Source organism: Herpailurus yagouaroundi, unplaced genomic scaffold (assembly GCF_014898765.1).
Source record: "Herpailurus yagouaroundi ecotype Mexico unplaced genomic scaffold, PumYag 248, whole genome shotgun sequence".
NCBI classification, from domain to species: Eukaryota; Metazoa; Chordata; class Mammalia; order Carnivora; family Felidae; genus Herpailurus; species Herpailurus yagouaroundi.
The window spans coordinates 2,156,464-2,179,815 of NW_024412465.1; the positions used below are offsets into that span (position 1 = coordinate 2,156,464).

General features: G+C 51.5%; 2 protein-coding genes across 4 annotated transcripts in view; one reads left to right on the forward strand and one right to left on the reverse strand.

Moving 5' to 3' along the window:
• The window catches only part of STS (steroid sulfatase), a 160,356-nt gene extending 151,907 nt beyond the window's left edge, over positions 1–8,449 (reverse strand). The window contains exon 1 of one of the 2 annotated variants that reach the window (XM_040460157.1): positions 8,176–8,449. The gene's annotated coding sequence lies outside the window, so the exon portion shown is untranslated. Of the gene's footprint in view, positions 1–7,714; positions 7,941–8,175 lie in introns of those variants that run through there. The other variant, XM_040460156.1, reaches the window with a different exon arrangement.
• Positions 7,606–23,352, forward strand: part of PUDP (pseudouridine 5'-phosphatase) — a 472,480-nt gene continuing 456,733 nt past the window's right edge. Inside the window, exon 1 of one of the 2 annotated variants that reach the window (XR_005786018.1) lies at positions 7,606–7,745. Coding sequence is in view for 1 of the 2 variants with exons in the window: in XM_040460159.1 (XP_040316093.1) it covers positions 7,676–7,745 (70 nt within the window). In the remaining variant the exon portion in view is untranslated. The remainder of the gene's footprint in view (positions 7,746–23,352) is intronic. The other variant, XM_040460159.1, reaches the window with a different exon arrangement.

A 23,352-nucleotide genomic window follows, 5' to 3' on the forward strand; every position in this document is an offset into this window, starting at 1 on the left:
CGGGAAGGCTTTGATCCTCTGTGGCAGTTTATACAAGATGCATGCGGCCCCACTCAGTGTTCAGCGATGTGTACACAAGACAGGTGCTCAGGGTGCACATTAAAGAATGATTGGGTGTTCGCGGTTAAAATTGGCTTGCTGTTTCATAACATGTGTAGTAAAAGCCACCAGGCCTCCCCAGCGACTGGGACATGCTCGCTACTTTATAAACCATCTCAACAACCTCGCTGGGAAAGCGGTTAATTATTCTTATACATAAATGAGTTAATGGTGTCTGCTCTAGCGTCATCAGGCACATCCACCGTGGGCACACCTACCCCTAACCTGTCCTGGAGGGAGGGCCCCCTGCCATAGGATAAAGTCAGAGGCAAAAATCAAGAGGGAGAGAATTTAAAATGAGGGGGAGCCCGGGGGGCTCAGTTTGTGAAGCATCTGAATTCAGCTCAGGGCACAGTCTCACGATTCATGAGTTCGAGCCCCATATGGGGCCGTCTGCCGTCAGCACAGAGCCTGCTTGGGATTCTCTGTCCCTCTAACTCCCCGACCCTCCCCCACTTGTGCAACTGTGCGTGTGCTGCATCTGTGTGCACGCATTCTCTCTCAAAACAAAACAAAACAAAACAAAACAAAACAAAACAAAACAAAACAAAACAAAACAAAACGAGATGGAAGGTAAGAGGGAGGGGGGAGGGCAGGAGACCTTGTGTAGTGCCATGGATCCCAGTGGTGAACGAGGCTCCTATCAGGGGGGCACAATGAACCTCAGGCCCCTCCCTCAGATGTCCATGGTCATGTCCAGTCACCCAGGCAGAGAGAAAAACAGGCTAGGGTTTGACCACACACTTCAATCTCCCCAAGGTTTGAGCATTCATCCTCTCTGTAAGATACAATTTTATCTTATTTTATTTTTTTAATGTTTTTATTTATTTTTGAGAGAGAGCAAGCAGGAGAGGGGCAGAGAGAGAGGAAGACACAAAATCGGAAGCAGGCTGTCAGCCTGAGCTGTCAGCACAGAGCCTGACGTGAGGCTCGAATGCACGAACCGTGAGATCGTGACCTGAGTCGAAGTCAGATGCTGAACGGACTGAGCCACCCAGGCGCCCCGTATACATACAGTTTTAGATGAGTGACATCTACTTATGTACCAATGCGATGTGTGTTTTTTCTCATTCGTGAGTGCTCTGAAGTTCATGCTGGAAGTTACGTTTCCTTGTCGTTCACATGGACTGGCATTTTACTTCCCTGATAGAAGTTTCTGTAAGCCCTTTTTCCATTTTGTGAGGGTCGGTTTAAAAGTGAAATAAATAGGGGCGCCTCGGGGGCTCAGTCAGTTAAGAATCCAAGTCTTTTTTTTTTTTTTTTCAACGTTTTTATTTATTTTTGGGACAGAGAGAGACAGAGCATGAACGGGGGAGGGGCAGAGAGAGAGGGAGACACAGAATCGGAAACAGGCTCCAGGCTCTGAGCCATCAGCCCAGAGCCCGACGCGGGGCTCGAACTCACGCGAGATCACGCGAGATCACGCGAGATCACGCGAGATCACGCGAGATCACGCGAGATCACGACCTGAGCCGAAGTCGGAAGCTTAACCGACTGCGCCACCCAGGCGCCCCAAGAATCCAAGTCTTGATTTCGGCTCAGGTCATGATCTTGTGGTTCATGGGGTCAAGCCCCACGTTGGGCTCTGTGCTGACAACGCAGAGCCTGCTTGCAATTCTCCCTCTCTCTTTGTGCCCCTCCCCTGCTCATCTGCATGCTCTGGGTCTCAAGGTAAACAAACATTTAAATAAATGAAATAAATAACCTGTGCATACATTTAACCCTAAAACACACATTGCATTAACCTGAATTCAAGTAAAATAAGTCGAAGGTACGGATCCCACCCACTTGTTGTCTCCCAAGACACTGGGAAAGCTGACCGGGACACGTGACCACCCACCGTGGGGATCACCCACCAGCGTCCACGCAGATAATAGACCCTAACAAGGTCTGGCATGTTTCCTACACTTTCACATAAAAATAATCGCCAGCAGAGATCCTCATACCAGGTGGAACTCCCATACCACAGTGCAGTGCCCCACATACCCCAGGTGGGGGTCAGTGGCCTCGGCCACCTGGCTGATTCAGTAGGTCTGGGTGGGGCCTCCGGTTCTGCATTTGTGGCCAGACCCCACGTGAGGCTGACACTGCTGTGCCGTGGGCCACCTCAGTTGTCTTCCGGTGCCGGGAGGAAGCTTGGCTTCTCTCATGGAGGGGAGTCCTTGCCACTGTACTCTGAGGGCCAAGAAGGTCAACAGTCACGGCCCTCTCCACAAACCAACCAACCACATCCCAGAGGAAAGACGCCATGAGCGGCTAGGTCAGCCATTCACGGAGCTCAAGCCTCAGTCCAGGGCTGCCTGGCTTATGCAGAAACCAGGGGAGCAGGGAGAGAAGCAAACCCAAGGCCTCCCCCGCGAGGGGCCCCCAGTTCCCTACTCCCAGGCCAGCCACATGTTTTTGTTCTAAGAATGAACTCGTGAGATTTCTTAGCGGTACAGGGAGCGGGTTCTCCGCGTTCTCCCTCTCGAATCCCCAGTCAGCGAACTCTTCCCACGGGGTCGTGAGTTCCTGGAGTCGACGGGAGTCTACCTAGGCTGAAAGGTACTGCACATACGGTCCAGAACTTCTGAACATCGGAACCTGCCCTCCTGCTTCCCTACGCGGCTGGACTCCAGAACGGGACGCCAGGCTGTGTGCGCGCATACGTGTGTGTGCATGCGTGGATGGATGTGCGGCTGGAGGGACGGCTTCATGGATAGGTAGACAGACAGACACAGACGGACAGACACAAGTACTGGGAGGTGCTGCTGGCATCTACTGGGAGGAGACCAGGGATGCTGTTAAAAACCTGCGGCGCACAGGACGGCCCCCCACCACACAGAAGGATTGTGCCCATCTGCTACGTCTGCCATCACGAAGTACCACGGGCTAGAAGCCCAGGTATGCAGGCGAGCGGTTCTGCCTCCGAATTCGGCCGCATTCTGAGGTGCTGGGGGCTGGGACTTGACCCCGTGACTTTTGGAAATCATGATTCGGCCCACGTCAACTTTCCCTGCCCCAAATATCAACAGAGCACCGGCGGGGGGCGGGGCGGGCGGGGACGATTCCGGACCAGGGGTATGCAGGCGAGCGGTTCCTGCACTTTACTTCACTGCATCTCTATGCACACGCGAGGGCCCGGGAAGCCACCTTAAAGTCTCCTCGAACATGCGTGAGCCTTCCCTTGCTGTGTTATCTGGCTCACGCCCACCTCAGAGGGAAAACAAACCCGCGTGCACACTGCGGTGTGGAGGTCTACACAGCGCTGCCTTCCAGTCTTCGGAGGCATGTCTAGGTGATCGTTACAGCCGTAAACCAGCGCGTTCAGTCATCTGTCCCCAGCCGGGTAACGAAGGGCGTGAGTTATCAAACCTGAATATAACTGGATGGCAAAGGAAATGGTAACACTCTACGATGGACTGGGTGTTGGGGGTTCCTCCCCCCCCAAAATTCATAGGGTGAACCCTGAATCTCCAGTGGGGTGGTACTTGGAGGGAAGACACTGGAGAGCACGATTCTGACACCCATGCCTATTTGTGGGTTTTCGCACAAATCTAACAGCAGGTGGGTGTCCTGCAGTTAAACCCAATGCTGACACACATACCGGGAGTCAGCGTCGGATCTCACAGGGGAAGTCACAGGGAAGTCTCCAACGCTGTTCCTGCTACCATCAAATTAGATGGCCCTAGCAAGGAGAGGTTGTCACCAGAGCCTCTGACGGAGCTGGTATAGATTCGAGGTTCCCAGGACCCCCTCTTGGGTTCTGCTAATTTACTAAAGTAATATAGGGGCGCCTGGGTGGCTCAGTCGCTTAAGAGTCAGACTTTGGCTCAGGTCATGATCTGACAGATCACAAGTTCGAGCCCCACATCGGGCTCTGTCCTGACAGCTCAGAGCCTGGAGCCTGCTTCAGATTCTGTGTCTCCCTCTCTCTCTGCTCCTCCCCCACTCATGCTCTATCTCTCTCAAAAATAAATTAAAAAAATTTTTTTTTAATTTACTAAATATATACCATGTATAAAACACATGCAGTAATGTCTAGACTTCACAACATACACGTGTGACATGTTAATATAATTATTAATCAGCTTTTGATGAGATCATGATGGAGCCCCCCCCATGATGGGATTACTGAGCTTATAAGAATAGGCACCAGAGCCCCCACCCCCACCCACATGAGGACAGAGAGACAAAACAGCCACCTATGAACCAAGAAGCAGGCTGTCAGCAGGAACCGAATCCTTCAGCATCCTGATCTTGATTTGGGGCCTCCAGAACTGTGAGGGACAAATGTCTGCTGTCTAAGCACCCCCGTCTGTGACACTTTGTTACAGCGGCCAGAACAGACTAGCATCCGCTTAGGAAGGGTCTCCCATCTGCAATGTCCACCAAGAATTTATAAGTCTCTGACAGAGACAGTCCACTGCCCTTAGGACTCACTCGGGAGGTCTTGGGTGCTTAAGTTTTTACTACCGTGTGCTGCTTACAGTTTGATCTTACTGAATACAAAAAACTACATATAACTTAACAGACTTGATGCACAGATGCGTACCAATCCATAAAGAACATAAAGCACACACAACAGATAATAAAGTACAAAAGTATATGTTTGCGCACGCATATGTGAAAAGATACGCGTACTTTGATATATGCCCTTCACTGCTCCATCGTTATGTCTGAAGCCACTCCCAGGCCAGTTCTCCAGCTAAAGGAATGTTAAGCCGTGCAAGGAACCTTGCAGTGGGAGAGGGTGCCTTGGGCTCTCCAAACTCTCCACAGGCTTGCTAGTGCTGCCAACAGGGACCTCCAGTGTCCCTCAAGGCTTCCCTCCACACATCTCTTTGAGACCCAGCCCTGGCCCCCCCCCAGCTGCTGCAGGGCCCCGCACAGGCAACCTGCAGAAAGGGCACCATCCACCAGCCTCAGGCTCCCCGGGACCGGGTCAGAGCCAGGGAAGGAAACGGCAGCCGCCCAGGGTGAACCGCAGGGCTCGGTGGGTTTCCAAACCGGACTTGGACGACAAGCGCCTTTCCAGATACGACACAGAGAGCAAACACATGGACAGAAAAAGCAAGACAGCAAGACGAGGAAGCTGAGATACGCTGAGACATATCTATCATTTTTGCTTTAGCATGCATGTTCATGGTGTGGGAGAGGATCCTGATTTTCAATCTGTACGATCACTTGTGGATGTGTTTTGGACGCCACCGCACTACAGTTGATCGGATCGTCTGCCGCATTTTAAACTTGTCGGGAAAAGTAAGACATCATCCCACGGGGAAAACACAATTTTGCAAACATAAATTGTAATTTGTGAAAGGAAATTCATCCTCTCTCTCTTCCCAGAAGCTCTGTTTCTATCTTTGACTGTTAGGAGAAGAAGCATCAAAGTGCATTTAGTTACATGCATAGAAACCACTTCAGGTGTGAACCTGTTTTCATTTTTTTCCCCCCCCAATCTAGCTTGTCACAAACACGACGGTTCTTGGGATCTGTTTCTGGGTTTTTTTTTTTTCTTTTGTTTTTGTAAATGAAGGGATATCTTCCGTCATATCCAAGAGATATATAAAATTCAAAGAAAAAATTATTTGAATCACATTTTTACATCTGTGGAGAGAAGTCCACACGACCCCCTGTCCCTCTGCAACTGCAGTGATGTCTACACGTGTGTCTATATATGACACGTATAATGTTGGAGTCCTAACCCCTAGGAGGCTCAGAAGATCATCTTTTTCGAAGGCAGAGTCTTTACATAGATAATCAAATTAAAACGTGGTCATTAGGATAGGTAATCCCTTATAGCTGCAGTCGTCACACAAAGGGGAAATTTGGACACAGAAACAGACCCACAGAGAGATGATATAAAGACATAAGAAGATGGGGCGCCTGGGTGGCGCAGTCGGTTAAGCGTCCGACTTCAGCCAGGTCACGATCTCGCGGTCCGTGAGTTGGAGCCCCGCGTCAGGCTCTGGGCTGATGGCTCAGAGCCTGGAGCCTGTTTCCGATTCTGTGTCTCCCTCTCTCTCTGCCCCTCCCCCGTTCATGCTCTGTCTCTCTCTGTCCCAAAAATAAATAAAAACGTTGGAAAAAAAAAAAAAAAAAAGAAGACCATGTACAAGACAAGGAGAAGCCCGGAACAATCCTGTCCTCAACGTCTCCGAAGGCATTGACCCCTGTTGTCTGTTTGTTCTCCAACCCCTGGCTTCCAGAACTGTAAGCAACATATGTGTGTTGTTCAGGCCACCCAGCCTCTTTGTTACAGCAGCTGAGCACAGTCCCCTCACTAACTGAACTGCCTTCTCTGTCCTCAAAAAGAAATCATAACCTGTCACAGCAACAGCTCTAAAAGACACGAATTAACTGAATATATACTATTTGCTAGTACTAAGGGATTGCTTGACCCGCGTGTCTCCTTAAACATCCATCTTTCATGCCCAAGGAAAGCGAGGCACAGAGACTCCTTGCCTATCATCTTGCTCCGCTTACCCAATCCACGCAAGTCACACCGGACTTTTGGAACTTCACCAGAAATACATCCTTAAGGTCTTACGGTCTCTGGAACTTTCTAACTTCGGCTTCCTTAAAGAGGCCCTATCCTTATGCTTAAATATGCATATGCAACGCCACCAACACTAAACAGAAACGGACACCTAAAGGTATCTTTGAGAGTGGCCAAAAAGAAAAAAAAAAAAAATTTCCAGGTTGCATTCAGAAAGAATGCAAAAGGTTTAAAAAAACAAAAAACCTCAGAGCCACAAAGGCAGGTGAAGCATGAGCAGGCGAAGGCGGCAAGGCACATCCCTAATTTTGCTTCCTCCGTTTCCTATCTGATAGTTTTCGGCTGATTTTGGGAGGACGCACCAGCTGGGGGGGATGCTCTGCCGGTGATGAAGCCAGGGGGACCGCAGACCCGACAGACCCGCTGGCCACTGCGCATGCGCCAGGCGGGGCCCAAAGGGCGGCTGGCGCGCGAAACAGAAAGGGGAAATCTGCGAGGGTCCCGGGACGACCAATCAGGGCTCGGACGGCTGCATAACCAGGCCATCTGGCTCCACGTTTACCGGGTGGCTCGCGGTGATGCCCGCCTGAGCACCTCTACGGCCCTCCCCGCAACTGCCCCAGGGACCGTCCTTCGAGGCTCTCCCTCCGTCCTCCCACCCTTTCCAATCTCGTCCTGCATCTGCCCCCACATCGGCAGGTCGTCGGGCTGCGCTGCCCCGTTTGCGGGGGTGCATGCGGCCATACTCGTGCCCGCCCGTGCCGCACCCCGGCTCCTCTGCAGAGACTGGGTGACCCTCTTAGACGCACGCGCGCGCGCGCGCGACACAGAGGAGAGACGGAAGCGCGCGTGCGCGGCTCGGAGCGCGCAGTCGACGACTCGCCAGAGACCGCCAGGGGCGCGCGTGCGCAGTGCGGCTCGGGACGTGCAGGGTGGCTCGGAGCGCGCGTGCACGGAAGCGGCTCAGGGCCCGGAGGCTCGGGGCGCGCCTGCGCAGAGCGGCTCCGGGCTCGCGCGGAGGCCTGGGGCGCGCGGGCGCGGGGCGGCGGGCGCGCGCACCTCTCTCCGCCCCTACCTGGCCGTGACGCTGGCACAATGGCGGCTTCCGTGCCCCCGCCGCGGCCCGTCACCCACCTGCTCTTTGACATGGACGGCCTCCTTCTTGGTGGGTAGCCTGCGGCCGCCACCCGCGAGGGCTGTCCGGGGAGGACGCGGGCGGTGGGAGTAGGGGGGGCGCAGGCTTTCAGGCCCGAGGGCGGCGGCGGGGCCGAGTCTGGGACCCCCAGGCGGGCAGCGGCGGCGGGAGCGCCGGGGCCATGTCAGGCCGGACGCGCGCGGGGCTGCAGTGTCGACGCCGCCCGGGGCACTACTTCCGGTGGCCGCGCCGCGCGTGGGGACGGAGTGCGTGTGCGGGGGGAGGGGCAGCGCGTGTGGGGGCGGCGCTCGGAGACCACCGCGCGGGAGTGAAGGGTCCTTCCCGCTGTGCTTGCCGGGAGCGCCGCCCTGCCTCAGTTTCCCCACGTGCGCATCAGCCTGATGGGTCCCTGCCGGCCTGCTCCCGGGGGCCGTCGGCGTGGGCGCCGAGGTGCACGCACCTTGCTTGTAGCATCCCACTGGGCAGGGGTCCTCAAACCGGAACGTCTGGAGGCGTTGGGGGGCACCTAGGTAGAGGGGGATGTTGCTGGAATCGGGGGTGGGGGGGGCTAGAGGCCGGGCGTGCTGTGGGGGCTCTCGCGGTGCACCGGAGCGCCGCCCCACGCCACGACACATTATCCAGCCTCAAATGCCCGGACTGCGGAGGTGGACGAGTCCTCTTAAGTGGCCTGGCTGCCCGGAGTGACCTGCGGCTCCGGCATCACTTGGGGAGGGGCTTGGCTGTGCAAGAACTCCACCCCACCGTGCTTTTGAGCCCAAGGGCCTGAAAGTTGGATAAAGCACAGGGATTATCAATCCTTCTACAACGTGCTCTCTCTGGGGTTCGACTGAGAAATCCATGCTCATCAGGAAGTTCACCTGCCGTGAAAAGTTCAGGTAGAATTCAGAGAAGACAAACACCCAGTGCGTAAATGCGGAGAGAACTGTCCTGAGGGCTACCCAAAGCCTCCACATCCTGTTGCATAACAGTATTAAGTTACTGTGTTCTGACCTCATAGCCTCCAGAAGCCCTCACAGAACTGTAAAAATGCCTGCATAATTTACATGGGCTGCTGACCTGGTGGAGGTGTGCATACATTAAGGGGCTCGTAGCCTAGAACCCTGTAGAGGAGGATATGTGCATTCACTAATAAACAATACAACTCAGAGAGGTTAAGTCACTTGCCCAAGGTCACACAGTGGATAAGGAACAAAGCTGAGGAATGATTCCAGATCGATCTGATTCTAAATATAAATGATGTGTTCATCTTAAACGGTGAGTATGACGTCCTTCCCCCCCCCCCCCACCCCCCCTTGCCCTCTGCACTGGTCCTATTGCTAGGTGATTCAGTAGTAATAAGACTGATTTTTTTTTTTTTTTTAAGCCACAGAATAGAAACAGGCACTTTGAAACCAGATTAATTCCCGTAAATGTATAAAATAAATAAATAAGTAAATCCCCATAGAGGTCACCAATTGCAGAGAACAGTGCATGTAGCTCCTAAATCTGAAATGACTCCATTTCAGAAACCTCCTGGGATTCATAAGTATCATTGGTAGACAGGACTTTTCCTGCTCAGGTGGTCAAGAAGTTAAGTTGTCAAATAAATTCCTTATCCTCTAATGAAAGGCCCAAAGAACTGTTCTGGGAGTCTCATGAATATTAATGCAAACTGAGAGGTCTCGTTAAAATGTAATTTATTAAATTTCTAAATGAGCTGCATGCTTACCTCCGACTCTCGATGCAAACATAGCTGCTCCCTGAAGCCAGGAATGTGGCTTCTGTCATGGGACCTGCAGGAGCAGTTATGAGCAGGGGTCTCCACTTGCCAGTTACACCAAGCGAAATGGTTTGCCCTTTGCAACTGTCATCCAAGCCTTTGAACTGGTCAGAGAAGCAAGGATTAGTGTCCTTTGGGAAGATAAGACATGGCCCTTTTTGGTTTTTTTTCCCTCTTAGTGTCTGCCCCTTCTTTCAGATTTCACCCTGCTTTGAGGTAGCAAGTAAGGCTTTGCAGAACTTCCTCAGAAATTCACTCGTTCCGTTCTTTTTACAAAATGTCTGGTATAAGACACCGCTTTCCAAAATCTACTGCTCTGCCTCTTTCGGTCTGGTCAGTTATGCTGGTGTAGTTCATTCAGTCTGTCTGCTGTTTGCAGCACACTGTGCTGTCCATTTGTAACCAGTCCTTTTGTGGTAGGTTTGTTAGCACGGTGAATGCATTTTCCCCTGCAAGTTCCGTTTGTCAGCCTAGCCTCCTGTACTGCTGTGCTCAGGGAAATACGGTTCAAAACAATTAGTTTCAGGAGGCAATGCTGATATCTGCGGGGAGGCTTGTTTAATCAGAGGAGAATGAGGAAGTAACTAGAAATTTTTGTGGAAAGGTTGACCACACCGAGGTACTATTTCGGACGTTTGAAATGGATGACACTGTTGTCCTTTGCAATAGAAACGACACTTTTGGATTCTGTTTTTGTTGACACAAGGTAATAATCAACTATGATCTAGGTAATAATTTTGTCTCTCAGATGCCATTTAGAGAAAGAGGAGAAGGGACTGAAATTGTTTATCAACCACGACAAGATTTTGAAGGAAGATGACAGGTATTCAATAGTGTCTCGCCTTCTGGATGGGGAAGATTATCCGGTTCGTAAAAAACTGAAATTAGGACCAAAGTTGGGGGCGGGGGGGAAGCCGGTCGTTTTTAGCAAACAGGAAATTTGCTGTGCAGAGCAGTGCTCGTAGAAATAGGACCTGCATAAAATGTCCCACAGCAACGCTAAAACACACATGACCAACTGACCTGCGTAACACGTATGAGATTTTTTTTAAGTGGAGACTGGAGCTTCTTTTCTCAGTGGTGCCCTATCATCTGGACACTACCGGGGTTGTGACACTTCCTCAGGAAGGTAGGGCCGAACAAAGCATTGTCAAGATGCCTCCCTACGCACACGCATCCCCGTTGGCTGGAGATAATCATCGCATAGCATGCTCTACATTTTGGAACCCCCGACCTTGGCTGTGTGCCCTGGGGTCTCGTGCTGGGTGTGGGGGCAGCCGTGCTCTGGCACGTTCACATTCTTTCTGCCCTGCTCCCCTGGGAGCTGACCGCACGTGCTCAGGCTTTAGCTCTCCTTGCTAGGTGAAACTTGGGTTCCTTCCATCCTTGGCAGAGAAGTCAGCTGAAGTTCGGAGGGCAGTCCAAGGCCTTGCAGCTGAGGAGAGCCCACGCCCAAGGCCTTGCAGCTGAGGAGAGCCCACGCCCAAGGCCTTGCAGCTGAGGAGAGCCCACGCCCAAGGCAGCGCAGACTGAGTTTCTCACTTTGGAATAAGATGCTGCTGGGGGTCTGGGGAAGGACGCTTTGGGAAGAGTGGACTCTAGACCATGTTGGAGAAAACTGGCCATTGCTAACAAAGCAAACCAGGTATGGGCTGATGCTGCTAAACTGTCCCCATCGGTGACACTTTCTAGTAGATCTGAACTGCGTCCTCCCCAAGTTTGTGCCTGGTGTTAGTGGTCAAACACGTCCACCTAAAATTTGTGCTTAGAGGTGGTCGTCGGTCGCCCACCACAGCTGCTCCTCTTTCTAGAATAATTGAGAAGGGATTGAGATCCAGGTCGCAGAATCCTGCTGATGACAGACTTTTGTCCAGCGGGCGGTAGGACGGAAACATTCAGCCAATCCCTGTGAGTGCGGCTGGGCCCTGCCCTGTCCTTGCCTTCTTCTCCTGCATCGCTCAGCCCCGCACTGTGTGTGTTTGCGGCTTCACAGACTCTCATCATCGAGGGAGGACAGCACTCTCACTTTGTCACAAAGCCGTTTCTGGTCTTTTCCCCCTTTCTTCTGGAAAAGCAGTGTGTTGGGCGATATTTTGGCCCCTTTTGTCTTTCTGATGATTTGCCCTTCACTCTGATTCTTTTCTTTTTAAAAAAAAAATTTTTTTTTCAACGTTTATTTATTTTTGAGACAGAGAGAGACAGAGCATGAACGGGGGAGGGGAAGAGAGAGAGGGAGACACAGAATCGGAAACAGGCTCCAGGCTCTGAGCCATCAGCCCAGAGCCTGACGCGGGGCTCGAACTCACAGACCGCGAGATCGTGACCTGGCTGAAGTCGGACGCTTAACCAACTGCGCCACCCAGGCGCCCCGATTCTTTTCTTTTTAAATTCCCGTGATTAACATACCAGTCAGGGTCCCTGGTTTTTTAATGCCATGTAAAACAGCAAGGGAAATGATGCCCCCAAGAAGTGTCCTCAAAGCACTCATTACAAAGACGCCTGGCCACACCTAGGGAGGAGGCATTTGAAAAAGCATTGAGACACAGCCTGTAACTGGAAAATACAAAAGCGTCCTACCACAGTGGATTGCATTTAAAAATGAGTTTCCTACGTCAAGTCTGCATGAGGACCTGTGACTAGTAATTAGAGCATTTGATTTGTGAGAACTTTCACGTAATTGTGTTAAAATAGGTGGGGGCAATCTTGGCTGTTTGGTGCAGATGTCTCTGGTTAAAGTTGCCCTCAGGACATGTATGGAGAGTTCTGTTGAAAACATACTAATCGTACCACGTCCTGTCTTAAGAAGCTTTCTCTCTCCCCCCCTGCCAGCTCTGTAGAGGTGGACAGCTATTCTACCCAAAGTTCTGAGCTTCGGGTAGGTACATCACCTTCCCTGTGCTCTGGCTCCCTCACACCCAGAATTCCCCATGACGTCTGTAGTCAGTAGCTAAGTCTCAGTCTAAGTCTAAGTCTAAGTCTCAGTGGGCAGAGCGTCTGTGCGGAGAGGGCCCCTGTGCGTCCTCACACCCCTGCCTGCAGGGCGGTTTCGTTGGCATTGCTGGTGGTCCTGGGTTGGGCGGTGGGCGGCCTTTGATTCTCCTTTGCTGCTAGGTCTAGGAGCGAGGTCATGGCATACGCCCCTTTGCATTCCGGACCCGTGCGTCCACTCATCCTTGTCTGCTCACATTCCCATCCTTGTCTGGTGCCAGGTGCTGTGTGGGATTCAAGCAAGCCCCTACTCTTAGTCTCAGTGTCCCGATGGGACATAAAACGTGGTGAGTGGACTCTGTGCGTAACTGGCTACTAAGCGTGGCAAGGGCATGGTAGAGACAGAAAGTACTTTCAACTGAAGTCACCTGGAGAATGTATGTCAAGTGCAGGAAGGAGCGAAGAAGAAAAACGGACATTCCAGACCAGGGGAAGAAATACGAGAGCAATAAACATGTTTTCTGAAGCAGGACAGAGTATTTTTATCAAGCAGACAGTTTGTGTTTAGGAAAAAAAAAAAAAAAAGACTTCTCAGTAATGATTGTATCAGAACATAGAGGGGACGATGGTCCAGCTGAGAATACTCTAGTGTTTTCCAAGCTGGGTTCCACATGGTAGTTTTATGTGCCTTTATCCTGCTGTAAATCAGAAAGCTTCACCCCTTCCTCCAATCGCATCCTTTGTTTTCCCGAATGATAGTGACTTTGGGAAGGCCGGTTACGTTGTGCAATGTTCTACGTTCTGGGTTTGTCTGGTTGTCTGTGCCTGCTGTCTCCTTACCTGTCCCTCTGTTTCCCATGACCTACAAATTATGCTTAGCGGTCAGCTGCGCTCAGCCATTTGTGGCAAGCACACGCAGAGCTCCTGTTGCTTTTCTGGGGAGAAGATGCACGTGGTCAGTTCTGTTGCCCTAGTCCCTGGTCGTGAGAAGCCTCGTCCTCGTAAGACGTGTGGAACTCACTCTTGTCCTCCTTGGTGCCACACGGGATGTTTTGGTGGGAGGTCTCAAGCCTGAGAGCCCAGGTGTAGGTGGTGGTCATAGTGTCTCTGTGTCTTCAAGACCGGAACCATCAGGCAGAAAGGTGGGCCGGTGTGGTTACAGGGGACGCCGAGGCCACGTTGGCACACACTCGGGAAAGAGGGTGCTTGCGGGAACCGAGGATAGGTGTGCTTGGGTGGCTGTGTCTGCAGCCTGTCACCTGCAGTGCGTTTATTTCCACCTCCTCCGGACCACGTGCCGTGATCTCTGAGTGGCTTCAGGGGATTTCATCTAAGTGCATTCAGACCTGTGCATTCAGACTCCTTGGAAACCCAAGAGTGATGGGACAGCAAATAAAGTTGCTGCACTTTGTGCACTTTGGAAGCGTTAACTTAGTACTTCCTACAGAGGCGGGTCTGTGCGGATATAGTTGTGCGTTCTGCACAGTTTACGTCGCTTCTCCAGCCCACAAAGCAGGATTCATGAGTCTTAAGCCAGAATGCAGGGAGGGGTCCCAGTGGCAAAATGCAGCATGACACGAAATCCAGAGAGTAATGACTGCGATAGATCGTGATCCTCTAGGAGCGCCTGGGCGGCTCAGTTGGTGAAGCGTCCAGCTTCAGCTTGGGTCATGATCTCGCGGTTCGTGGGTTCCAGCCCTGCATTGGGCTCTGTGCTGACAGCTCAGAGCCTGGAGCCTGCTTCGCATCCTGTGTCTCCTCCTCTCTCTGCCCCTCCCATGCTCATGCTCTGTCTCTCAATAATAAATAAACGATTAAAAAAATAGATTGTAATACTCTAAAAAAAAAAAAGGAAATGTCATAATCCTCTCAAGACAGAGGAGGTGGGGAGGAAGACAGCTCTTTTGAAGAATGCAGTCAATAAATATGGAAAGCATGGTTGAATTAGGGAAATCAGCATTTCACGGCCCCCACCATGAATGGTTTGGACAGGAGTCACCAATGGAAGCCAAGACCACTGGACTCAGTGTGGGGTGTCTCACAGTTGGGTGGTCACCAGTTGGGTGTCTATGAGCGCTTTCTCGTTTGGGAAGGTCAAGGAACAAGTAGGGGGATGCTACGTGAATACAACCAGACAAATACAGACTGCAAGGTCATTCTGCAAGGTAGCCGGGCCAGACTCCTGATCAACGTCAAATATTCTGGGGAAGCAACAGGGGTGGGCATCTGTAGTTTAGTGACGCTGACAGGGCATAAGCACTCGCCTTGCACGCCTCTCTCTTGGCGATGGCTCGTGAGCCCAGGCTGCAGCGAATGCTCTCGCTTTAAGGACTCTCTGACCCCCGTGGACTGCCCTCTGGTCTCTCTTGCATTCATCCCAGTGACCATCGGTCAGCCCTGCCCCACTGGCACACTGTGTCTAGCCCAGTGTGGAGCCCAGAATTCTCTGTCCGACCTGGTCTTCTGCAGCGTCCCCTTGAGCCATGCACGTCATACACTCAGACTTCCCTTCCAACCTTCTCTTCCTCACCCTCGGCCCCAGCCCCAAGGCATGCAAGTGCTTACTTAGTCCTAAATCCTTGAGAGCCATTTCTACGCCCTCCTGACCACCAGTGCCTTTCTTTAGGCTCTCAGTGGTTTCCTCGCACAGCCACAGTGTCTCTCGTGAGCCTTTACCGTGTGCTCAGCGCTCTTGTGAGCTGCGGTGTGCCTTGGTTAGGTCTGCAAGCTGGTGGCCCGCACTTAACTGCTGTCACTCCCCTTTCTGCAGAGGACGGAGCAGAGAACGAGGCAGTGATTCATCCAGAGCACTTCCGTGACCCCCACTGATACCAGTGGTGGTTCCGGAACTGTGCTCTTCCCGTGGGTGACAGGGCAGGGATCCTGGGGCAAATGAGTGGATGAAGAAGGTGCTGGTGGGCGCACAGAGCTCACCAGCAGTTTTCCCCTAGAACGTTCATTCATGTCTTTGAGAAATTTGGCCACAAACTGGTCCCTCCTTCCCTTCCGAGAGAAAGAGCATTCGTGCAGGGAACCATGACCGTCAGCTCTACCTGTTCTGTGTCTGGTGCCCTGTTCTGTGCCCTGCAGGTTTGCGCTTGGGTACGTGCTCAGAACACAAACATGTAAGTCATTTGTGGGTCTGCCAGTCCCAGCCTGACGAGCTCGTCCCTTCCTGAAGGTACAGCAGCGTATCTCTGCTGCAATCTTGTTCAACCAGTTGTGGTGACCTTGCCCGAAAGGCAGCAGCCTGATAAAGGCATTTACAGTCGCCCACTCAGTCATTTGGACAATACAGGAAGCCAGCCGTCCAAGCCAGTTCAGGTGACTGAAAGCTGCCAGCCCTTAGCTGGGTCCATCCACATGGCTGGGGGTGGGGGTGGGACTTTCCACTGTCGAGGGTTTGTTTGGGGATAGAGTTCTAAGTGGAGGAGGGATTGGAGAAAAGTCTGATCGGATGGATCCACAGAGCTCGAGGAGACAGATGGTCAGGGCGTTCATTCAGTTCATGGGTCCCACAGGCTTGGCTAAGCTGCCCAGCCAATGCTGGCTAGAGAGACTGGCGCAGGGCATGGATATCTCCCCACCTCACCGCCCCTGTGCTTCTGGGGACACGGTCTGGGGTGCGGTGGCGTATGTGCTGCAGGAAGGCAGATGTTGTCCATGCTACCGCCGTGTCATTTATCTGCTCAGCTGACCCAGTTTCCTTGGGAGCCGGGAGCGGGACATGCGCCAGCAGTCCAGGGTGCCTCCCAGAGAAGATGGGTCCTGCGCTCTGTGGCCGAGCCGCAGGAAGACGTTCGGTGGAGGGCGGCCCAGGCTGAGCGTGCCCTAGGCCGGGAGGACGCTGTGCGCACATGGAAAAGGGCAGGGCTTTGGCAGAAGTGCCTGTGTGTGACCGGAGAAGAGGTTCCTCGCTGAGTGATGGGAACAGAGCTAGGAAAGTGCTCCCAGGACAGAGCCGTCTTCCTGAGGGCTTCCTGGAGCAGAGGGTGCTGTGGCAAGCTGTACATGGTGATGCAGATGACTGAGGCCTGCCCTCTGTGGAGACGGCCAGCAGGCTGTTCCGGCTGTCCCCGTGAATGACACCAGGACCGCGTTTGTGTCTCGGGACCCCTGTCCCACGCCACCACAGACCGGTGGCTTTGACGTGTCTCTCCCAGTTCTGGAGGCCGGAAGTAGACAGGTGTGGCCGGGGCCGTGCTCCCTCCAAGGTTGTAGCGGGGGCTGTGTCCCGCCCATCCTAGCTTCTGGTGGCTCTCGCAGTCCTGGCTTTGTGGCCACATCCCTCCCACCTCTGCCTCCCTCCTTATGTGGCCTCTCATTTCCTTCCTAAAGGGACACCTGTCATTGGGTTTATGACACACCCAGATAATACAGGATGATGTCATCTTGAGATTTTTGACTTCATCACATGTGCAAAGACCCTTTCTCCAAATAAGGTCCCATTCACAGGGTCCAGGAAGGCAGGACGTGGATGCATCTGTTTGAGACTCTCCACGCAGCCCATTACAAGGACACAGAGGGCTGGTGTGGAAGGAAGAGGAGGAGCCTGGTTCAGGGGCAGTGTAGTTCATGACACAGTTTGCAGGGACCGAGGCAGACAGATGTGGCCGGGATTCCCTCCTGCCGTGGCTGAATTGCACGGGCTCGTCCCCAAGCACCGCAGGCACAAGGCTTTGGAAAAGTGAGCAGCTCTGTTCCAGGCACGGATACATGTTGACTTTCAGTCGCCTGAAAGTCTGGCCACATTTACGTTGATGTCATGGTTGGGGCGGGGGTGGGAGTCCCATAGATGCCTACGGCGGGCATCACCCTGCCGAGAGAACCACAAGAAATGGCCATCCGTCTAGGCCCATCTTTGAACTGTGCTGGTACCCGGAAGACATTTCACATTTGCATGTGGACGTCCCGCTGCCCGCGTGTGATGCACATACTCACAGACCTGGATGGTAGGTCTAGGAAGGAAGGATCTGGAAACTCAGCCAAATGGACCTACACCCATCGCGTTCTGCTATGCGTCTTGATTTGCTTCGTTTACTTTTGCATGGAAATAGCAAAGAAAGAAATGGATTTGGGGCCAGGAGGACAGTGTGTTACCTGCTACGGGGAGCGGGTGGGGATCCTTCATCATTTCTGGGCTTCCCTTGGGCCCTCTGATTCCTCCTGAGCCCTGTGCCAAAGCCTGCCATTTGGGTCCTGTCCGTGTGGACGTGTGAGCACGCCAAGTGCTGTCATTCGCTTGTCATTCGCTTTGAAAGGGTCTGAGTCCTCGAACAAGGAAGGGCATCTACCCCGAAGTACAATTACAGGCTGCTCCCGGATGAGAGTGAGGAAGTAGCCCTTTGCCGACAGGCGATCTTTGCTGGTGGGTTTTGCTTCCAGTCTGTCCCTTCGCATGGGTATTTGGGGGCAGGCGGCCTGCTTACGGTGCTCCGTGGGCGAAACCCTGGCTCCTAGACCATGTGGTCCACCGGGGTTCGGAGCCAGGTCAGTTCCGTGGACTGTTGGGGTCTGAGCACGTAGAACAGTGCCCAGACGCGGTGTGTGTGTCGGCAGAGAAACCCCAGTCAGTACGTAGCTGGTGGTGTGGATAGCCGCCGTGTATACCTGCGTGGCGGGGACGAGCGTGGACGAGAGGAAACGGTGGGAGGGGACCGCTCGCTTCTCTCCAGCCCGCATTCTCAATACAGCGCAGCCAGTAAGAGAACAGAAAGTGGCACAGAACCTGGGATATCCGTGGGCGTGTGCCCTGAGATGTTCCAGGGTTGTTAACTGTCGTTAATGAAACGTTGGGCTGTAACTAATGACCTCCTGGCACCTCTCTGCTATATACTCGCCTTCTCTAATTATGTCCAAAGCAGTGGCTGCCAACCGCCGAAGGCCAAGGACTCTGTCCTGTCTTCCCACATAAGAACCACACTCACCGTGTCACTTCACCTGCGGGAGCTCAGAGTCCAGCTGCATTTAAGTGCAATTATATTTATTTATTTATTTATTTATTTATTTATTTATTTATTTTTATTTTTTCAACGTTTATTTATTTTTGGGACAGAGAGAGACAGAGCATGAACAGGGAAGGGGCAGAGAGAATCGGAAACAGGCTCCAGGCTCTGAGCCATCAGCCCAGAGCCTGACGTGGGGCTCGAACTCACGGACCGCGAGATCGTGACCTGGCTGAAGTCGGACGCTTAACCGACTGCGCCACCCAGGCGCCCCTAAGTGCAATTATATTTAATACGTACTTGCCAGGTACAGAAAAGAGATCATGACGGCTTGTGCTGGGAACTTATAATCTAAGATATGAATTATTGATTACTCACAGAATAATCACCTTGGGCCTCGCTCTTGGGTCGGACAGCTGTCTGGATCCTGTCCATGGCACCCCTCGTTTGCATCAACACTACTAGCCTGTAAATGCAGGGCCTAATATAGCCTGGGTGTGTGTTACTTGGGTAATGGGAACATATTTCCCTCGGTGGGAAGGTTATCAGTAGAAAGGGGGTACCCACATTCATATGGAGGAAACCCTCCTGACACACCCTGTGTATTTCTTAGTTCCAAATGTCCCGACCGCTCACCTTTTCCTGAATGTGGCGAACTCCATTCTGGAATCAGCTGACATTGCCAGGAGCTGATTTCTGCCTTGGGGCAGAACCCTTTCTCCCCAACCCTTTCTCCCCAACCCTTTCTCAGTTTCTGATTTTCTCTCTCTCTCTCTCTCTCTCTCTCTCTCTGGCCCACTTCCTGTGTTCAGACTTGACTACTCTACACCTTGGTTTTAAAAATATACCAACTGTTAATGTTAGCAGTTCAAAACATTTAATTTCTGCCTACTCTGTGTACAAACGTATTAGGCTTACACCATCACTGCTAAGAGGCCATAACAGCCTCTGGTTCTATTTACAATTTCTGTCATCAACTTAAACACCTTTATGGTCATTAAACCATATTTATAAAGCCACTAGGTTTTATGTCCTCGTTCACTACTTCTCTTGTCCGATTTAGCCAATGGAACCTTTTTGAATAGCCAACGATCACTTTCCCCTCATAAATGAAGTTGATTAAGAACGATGAATCTGAAGTTCACTTCACTGTTCCAGGAGAAGTCAGTTAACATCATCTTAACGTGTGAGTGACGATTAGTAATTTCAGTGAGCGTTTAAAAGTTTATTTATGGCACTGTGGCCCCAATGGGCCAAATTCAATTAAAGACTATAAGTCACAAAGCATTAAATAGCACACAAGAGTTTATTTGGTGGTCTTCCTTCCCTTAAACATCACTGAATATCTTGGGCACCGAATGAGCTACCTGTCCCTTAGGGAAAATCCGTCCTCTACCAGATGCTTTTCCCACCCAGCTGATTAAATTTTGCGTTTTTTAACACACGTAAATGTCTTTCCACTTAAACCCAATACTCTTTGAACTCGACAAGAATTCTCCATTCTGATTATAGGTCCCAGCTTTAAGCAAGTCCTAGGGAGGGCTATGAAAATGGCGTCTGATTGAAGGCGATATCTTTCATGTACTGGGTCTGACTTAGAGTAACATCTTATAAGGCCATAGACTGACATGCCTCAGAAAATGAGCATGCGGCTGGCCTTAACTCTGTGTCCATGGACCCTCTACGTGTTCAGAGAGGAGGTGTCATTAGTTGCCCCTTTGCCGCTGGAAGTCAGGACACCAACCCCGTACCCTTTGATCAAGACTGCTCCCCCATCACTGCTTTTGAGTATCGGTGGTGTACTCTGCATGGATGGAGGGACCCACACCTTGCTGCTCGTGGTTCTTTGCAGAAACCCTGAGTACAGTTCAGTAAAATCTGAGATTTGTAAACCAACTTAGGTCATGTGAGCATATTCTTTTAAATAAAAGGATCTTGATTGGGGGTGCCTGGGTGGCTCAGTCGGTTGAGCGTCCGACTTCGGCTCCTCAGGTCATGATCTCCCAGTTCGTGGGTTGAGCCCTGTGTCGGGCTTTGTGCTGACAGCTCAGAGCCCGGAGCCTGCTTTGGATTCTGTGTCCTGTGTCTCCCTTTCTCTCTGCCCCTCTCCCATTCATGCTCTGTCTCTCTCTGTCTCAGAAATAAATAAACATTCAAAAAAATTAAAAAAAAAACTACACTGGAATTAAAATAAAAATAAAAAATAAAATAAAAAGGATCTTGATTATTTGTTGATTACTCTCCTAGTCCCTCCTCATTTTGAAAAATAAGATGTGTAAGGAGACCTTAAGTGGTTGGTTGGGTATGCCCTTGACAGAAAGAAATACCAAATAGATAAAGATTTATTAGAACTCCATGGGCCGGACTGGGACTCCCCAAAATTCACCAGTTGAAACCCTTCACTCCCAGGCCCTCAGAATGGGGCTGTGTGTGGAAGTGGGGTCTTTAAAGAGGTGACTAAGGTAAAATGAGGTCACTAGGGCAGGCCCTGATCCCATAGGGCTGGTGTCCTTGTAAGAAGAAGAGATTAGGGGGTGCCTGCGTGGCTCACTCAGTTAAGCCTCTGACTCTTGATTTGGCTCAGGTCACGATCTCACGGTTTTGTGAGTTCAAGCCCCACGTTGGCTCTGTGCTGATAGCACGGACCCTGCTGGAGATTCTCTCTCTCTCTCTCTCTCTCTCTCTCTCTTTCTCTTTCTCTGTGTGTGTGTGTGTGTGTGTGTGTGTGTGTGTGTGTGTGTGTCACTCCCCTGCTTGCTGTCTTTCTCAAAAATTAAATAAAAAACCAGGGGGAATTAGGACACGGTTACACACAGAGGGATGGCCACGTGAGGACGCGGGAGAAGACGGTTTACACGCCAAGGAGACAGGCCTCAAGGGGGAACCAGCCTCGGCCCTGCCTGGATCTCAGGCTCACAGCCTGCAGTATTGGGAGTGGGAAAGGTCTGTTAAGCCTCCCGGTCTGTGTTCCTTTGGTATGGCAGACCAGTCCACCCAGGAGTTTAGAATTTTTGATACCCTGAAGGGATCCAGCAGTCTGCACCAAGGTTCGACAGTCTTCGCCCTGGGGACGGAATGCTCTGGGATACACAGAGCTGGGATGTAAAGACGGAATGCTCTGGGATGTACTGGCTGTGCCAGTGGGAACACCACGGAAGTTTCTCCAGTCTTCCTTGGGTCCTCTTTCCACAGTTGAGTTTTGTGACATTCCTCCACCCCCCCCCCCCCCCACACACAAAACTGCTTAAACAAAAAGCACGCCCTGACAGCCAAAGGAATATGTCTGGACGTGATGCATTTTGTGTCTTTAAAGGAGGAGCACTTTATAGTGATCAGCGCTGAGTTCACCGCAGTGTGATTCCTAGATGTCACGATGCTTTGCCTCGCCCTAAATTAAAACTGTTTCTGGCGTCGTCTCCCTACTAATGCTTACACTGCTGGTGTGGTATCCCAGCAGGCCCTCTGCGGGGGCTTCCTTCGTACCAGTGGTAAGGACAGAAGGCGAGGAGGGGCAGGGCAGGCCACTGAAAGGTAGATCCCGAAGAGAATGGAAGCTGTTCTTTCAGCGGGGAAAGAACGTCTTTCAGCCTTGCATTTTGTGGAGGACATCTGCTGGTTTTCATTTATTCAAAAGGCATAAAAACATATGGATTCATCATTAAACCATAAAGCCTGGGGCCTTCGGAAGCTAATTCTTAGCAGAGTTTACACATCTGCAATATAAGAAAGACACATCCATCTAGAACGCGGTGGTTGTCTGTTTGTCCCCTAAAATTCAAGAAGGACTTAAATTATTGACGTTCGTGACACGTGCCAGTGGGACATGGGAAAGAAGAACCCAGCGATTAATGAGATTTGTGCGACTGCGATTGTGATGTAGCACTAAGAAAGGCCAAGGCCACGGTGTTCTTTCACAGCTGGTGGCCAACCTCAGGGAAGTGTCACACGTAGTGCCATGAACCGTCTGTAGCTGCCTTTGACCTCCGGTTGTTAAGGTCCTCGTGAACGACACGTTCAGAAAATTTTGTTCTTTCTTACGCTGGGTGTTTGGTCTGCTTGAGACTCACTGTCTCAAGAAGTCCAGTGAAAAAAAGGACTAGAAGTCCGGTGAAAAAAAGGAAAAACAGGTGGCCGAGAACGTTTCTTATTGTGTTATTTTTCTATTGCCGTAGTCACCAGTTAAGACAACACAGACGTCTTACAACAGCGACATTGTGCAGGTCAGAAATCCTGTGTCTGTCTCGCGGGCTGAACTCTTGGTGTCCTCTCTGGAGATGCGTTCCTTTCTGGAGGCTTGGGATTCCCTTGCCTTCTCCATCCGCATGCGGGTGGCCTCATTCCGTGGCTCACAGCCTCTTGCTCGTCTTCAGCCTATCCACACGCTCCACGTCTCTGACCATTGTGTGGTAATACGGGCGTTTGGGGCCATCCACTTCCCTCCCAGCACTGCCTGCTCCCCGAAGATTTGGGGCTGTCGAGTTTTCATTTTCATTTGCCCCACAGGATCTGTGAGTTTCCCTTATAATTTCCTCTTTGGCCTTTGAATATACAGGCACGTTGTGTACCTTCCACGTGTTCTTGCCAATTTCCCCAGTAGGTTTTCTATTACCAGCTTCTATTTTCATCCCACTGTAGATTGGGGAAGTATTTTGTATGATTTCAAGCGTTTGTCAGTTTACGGCACCTTGGCCTAGCATACCGTCTTCCCTGGAGAAGGTGTGTTTTCTTCAGCCGGGGGGAACGTTCCGCAGATGTCTACTAAGTCCAGCTGGTTGGCGGTGTTTACATAGTTCACGGTGTTAAGTCTAGTCCCCTCTATCCTTGCTGCTTTTTAATCTAGTTCTACCCCTTATTTTTTTTTTTTTAATTTTTTTTTCAACGTTTATTTATTTTTGGGACAGAGAGAGACAGAGCATGAACGGAGGAGAGGAAGACACAGAATCGGAAACAGGCTCCAGGCTCTGAGCCATCAGCCCAGAGCCCG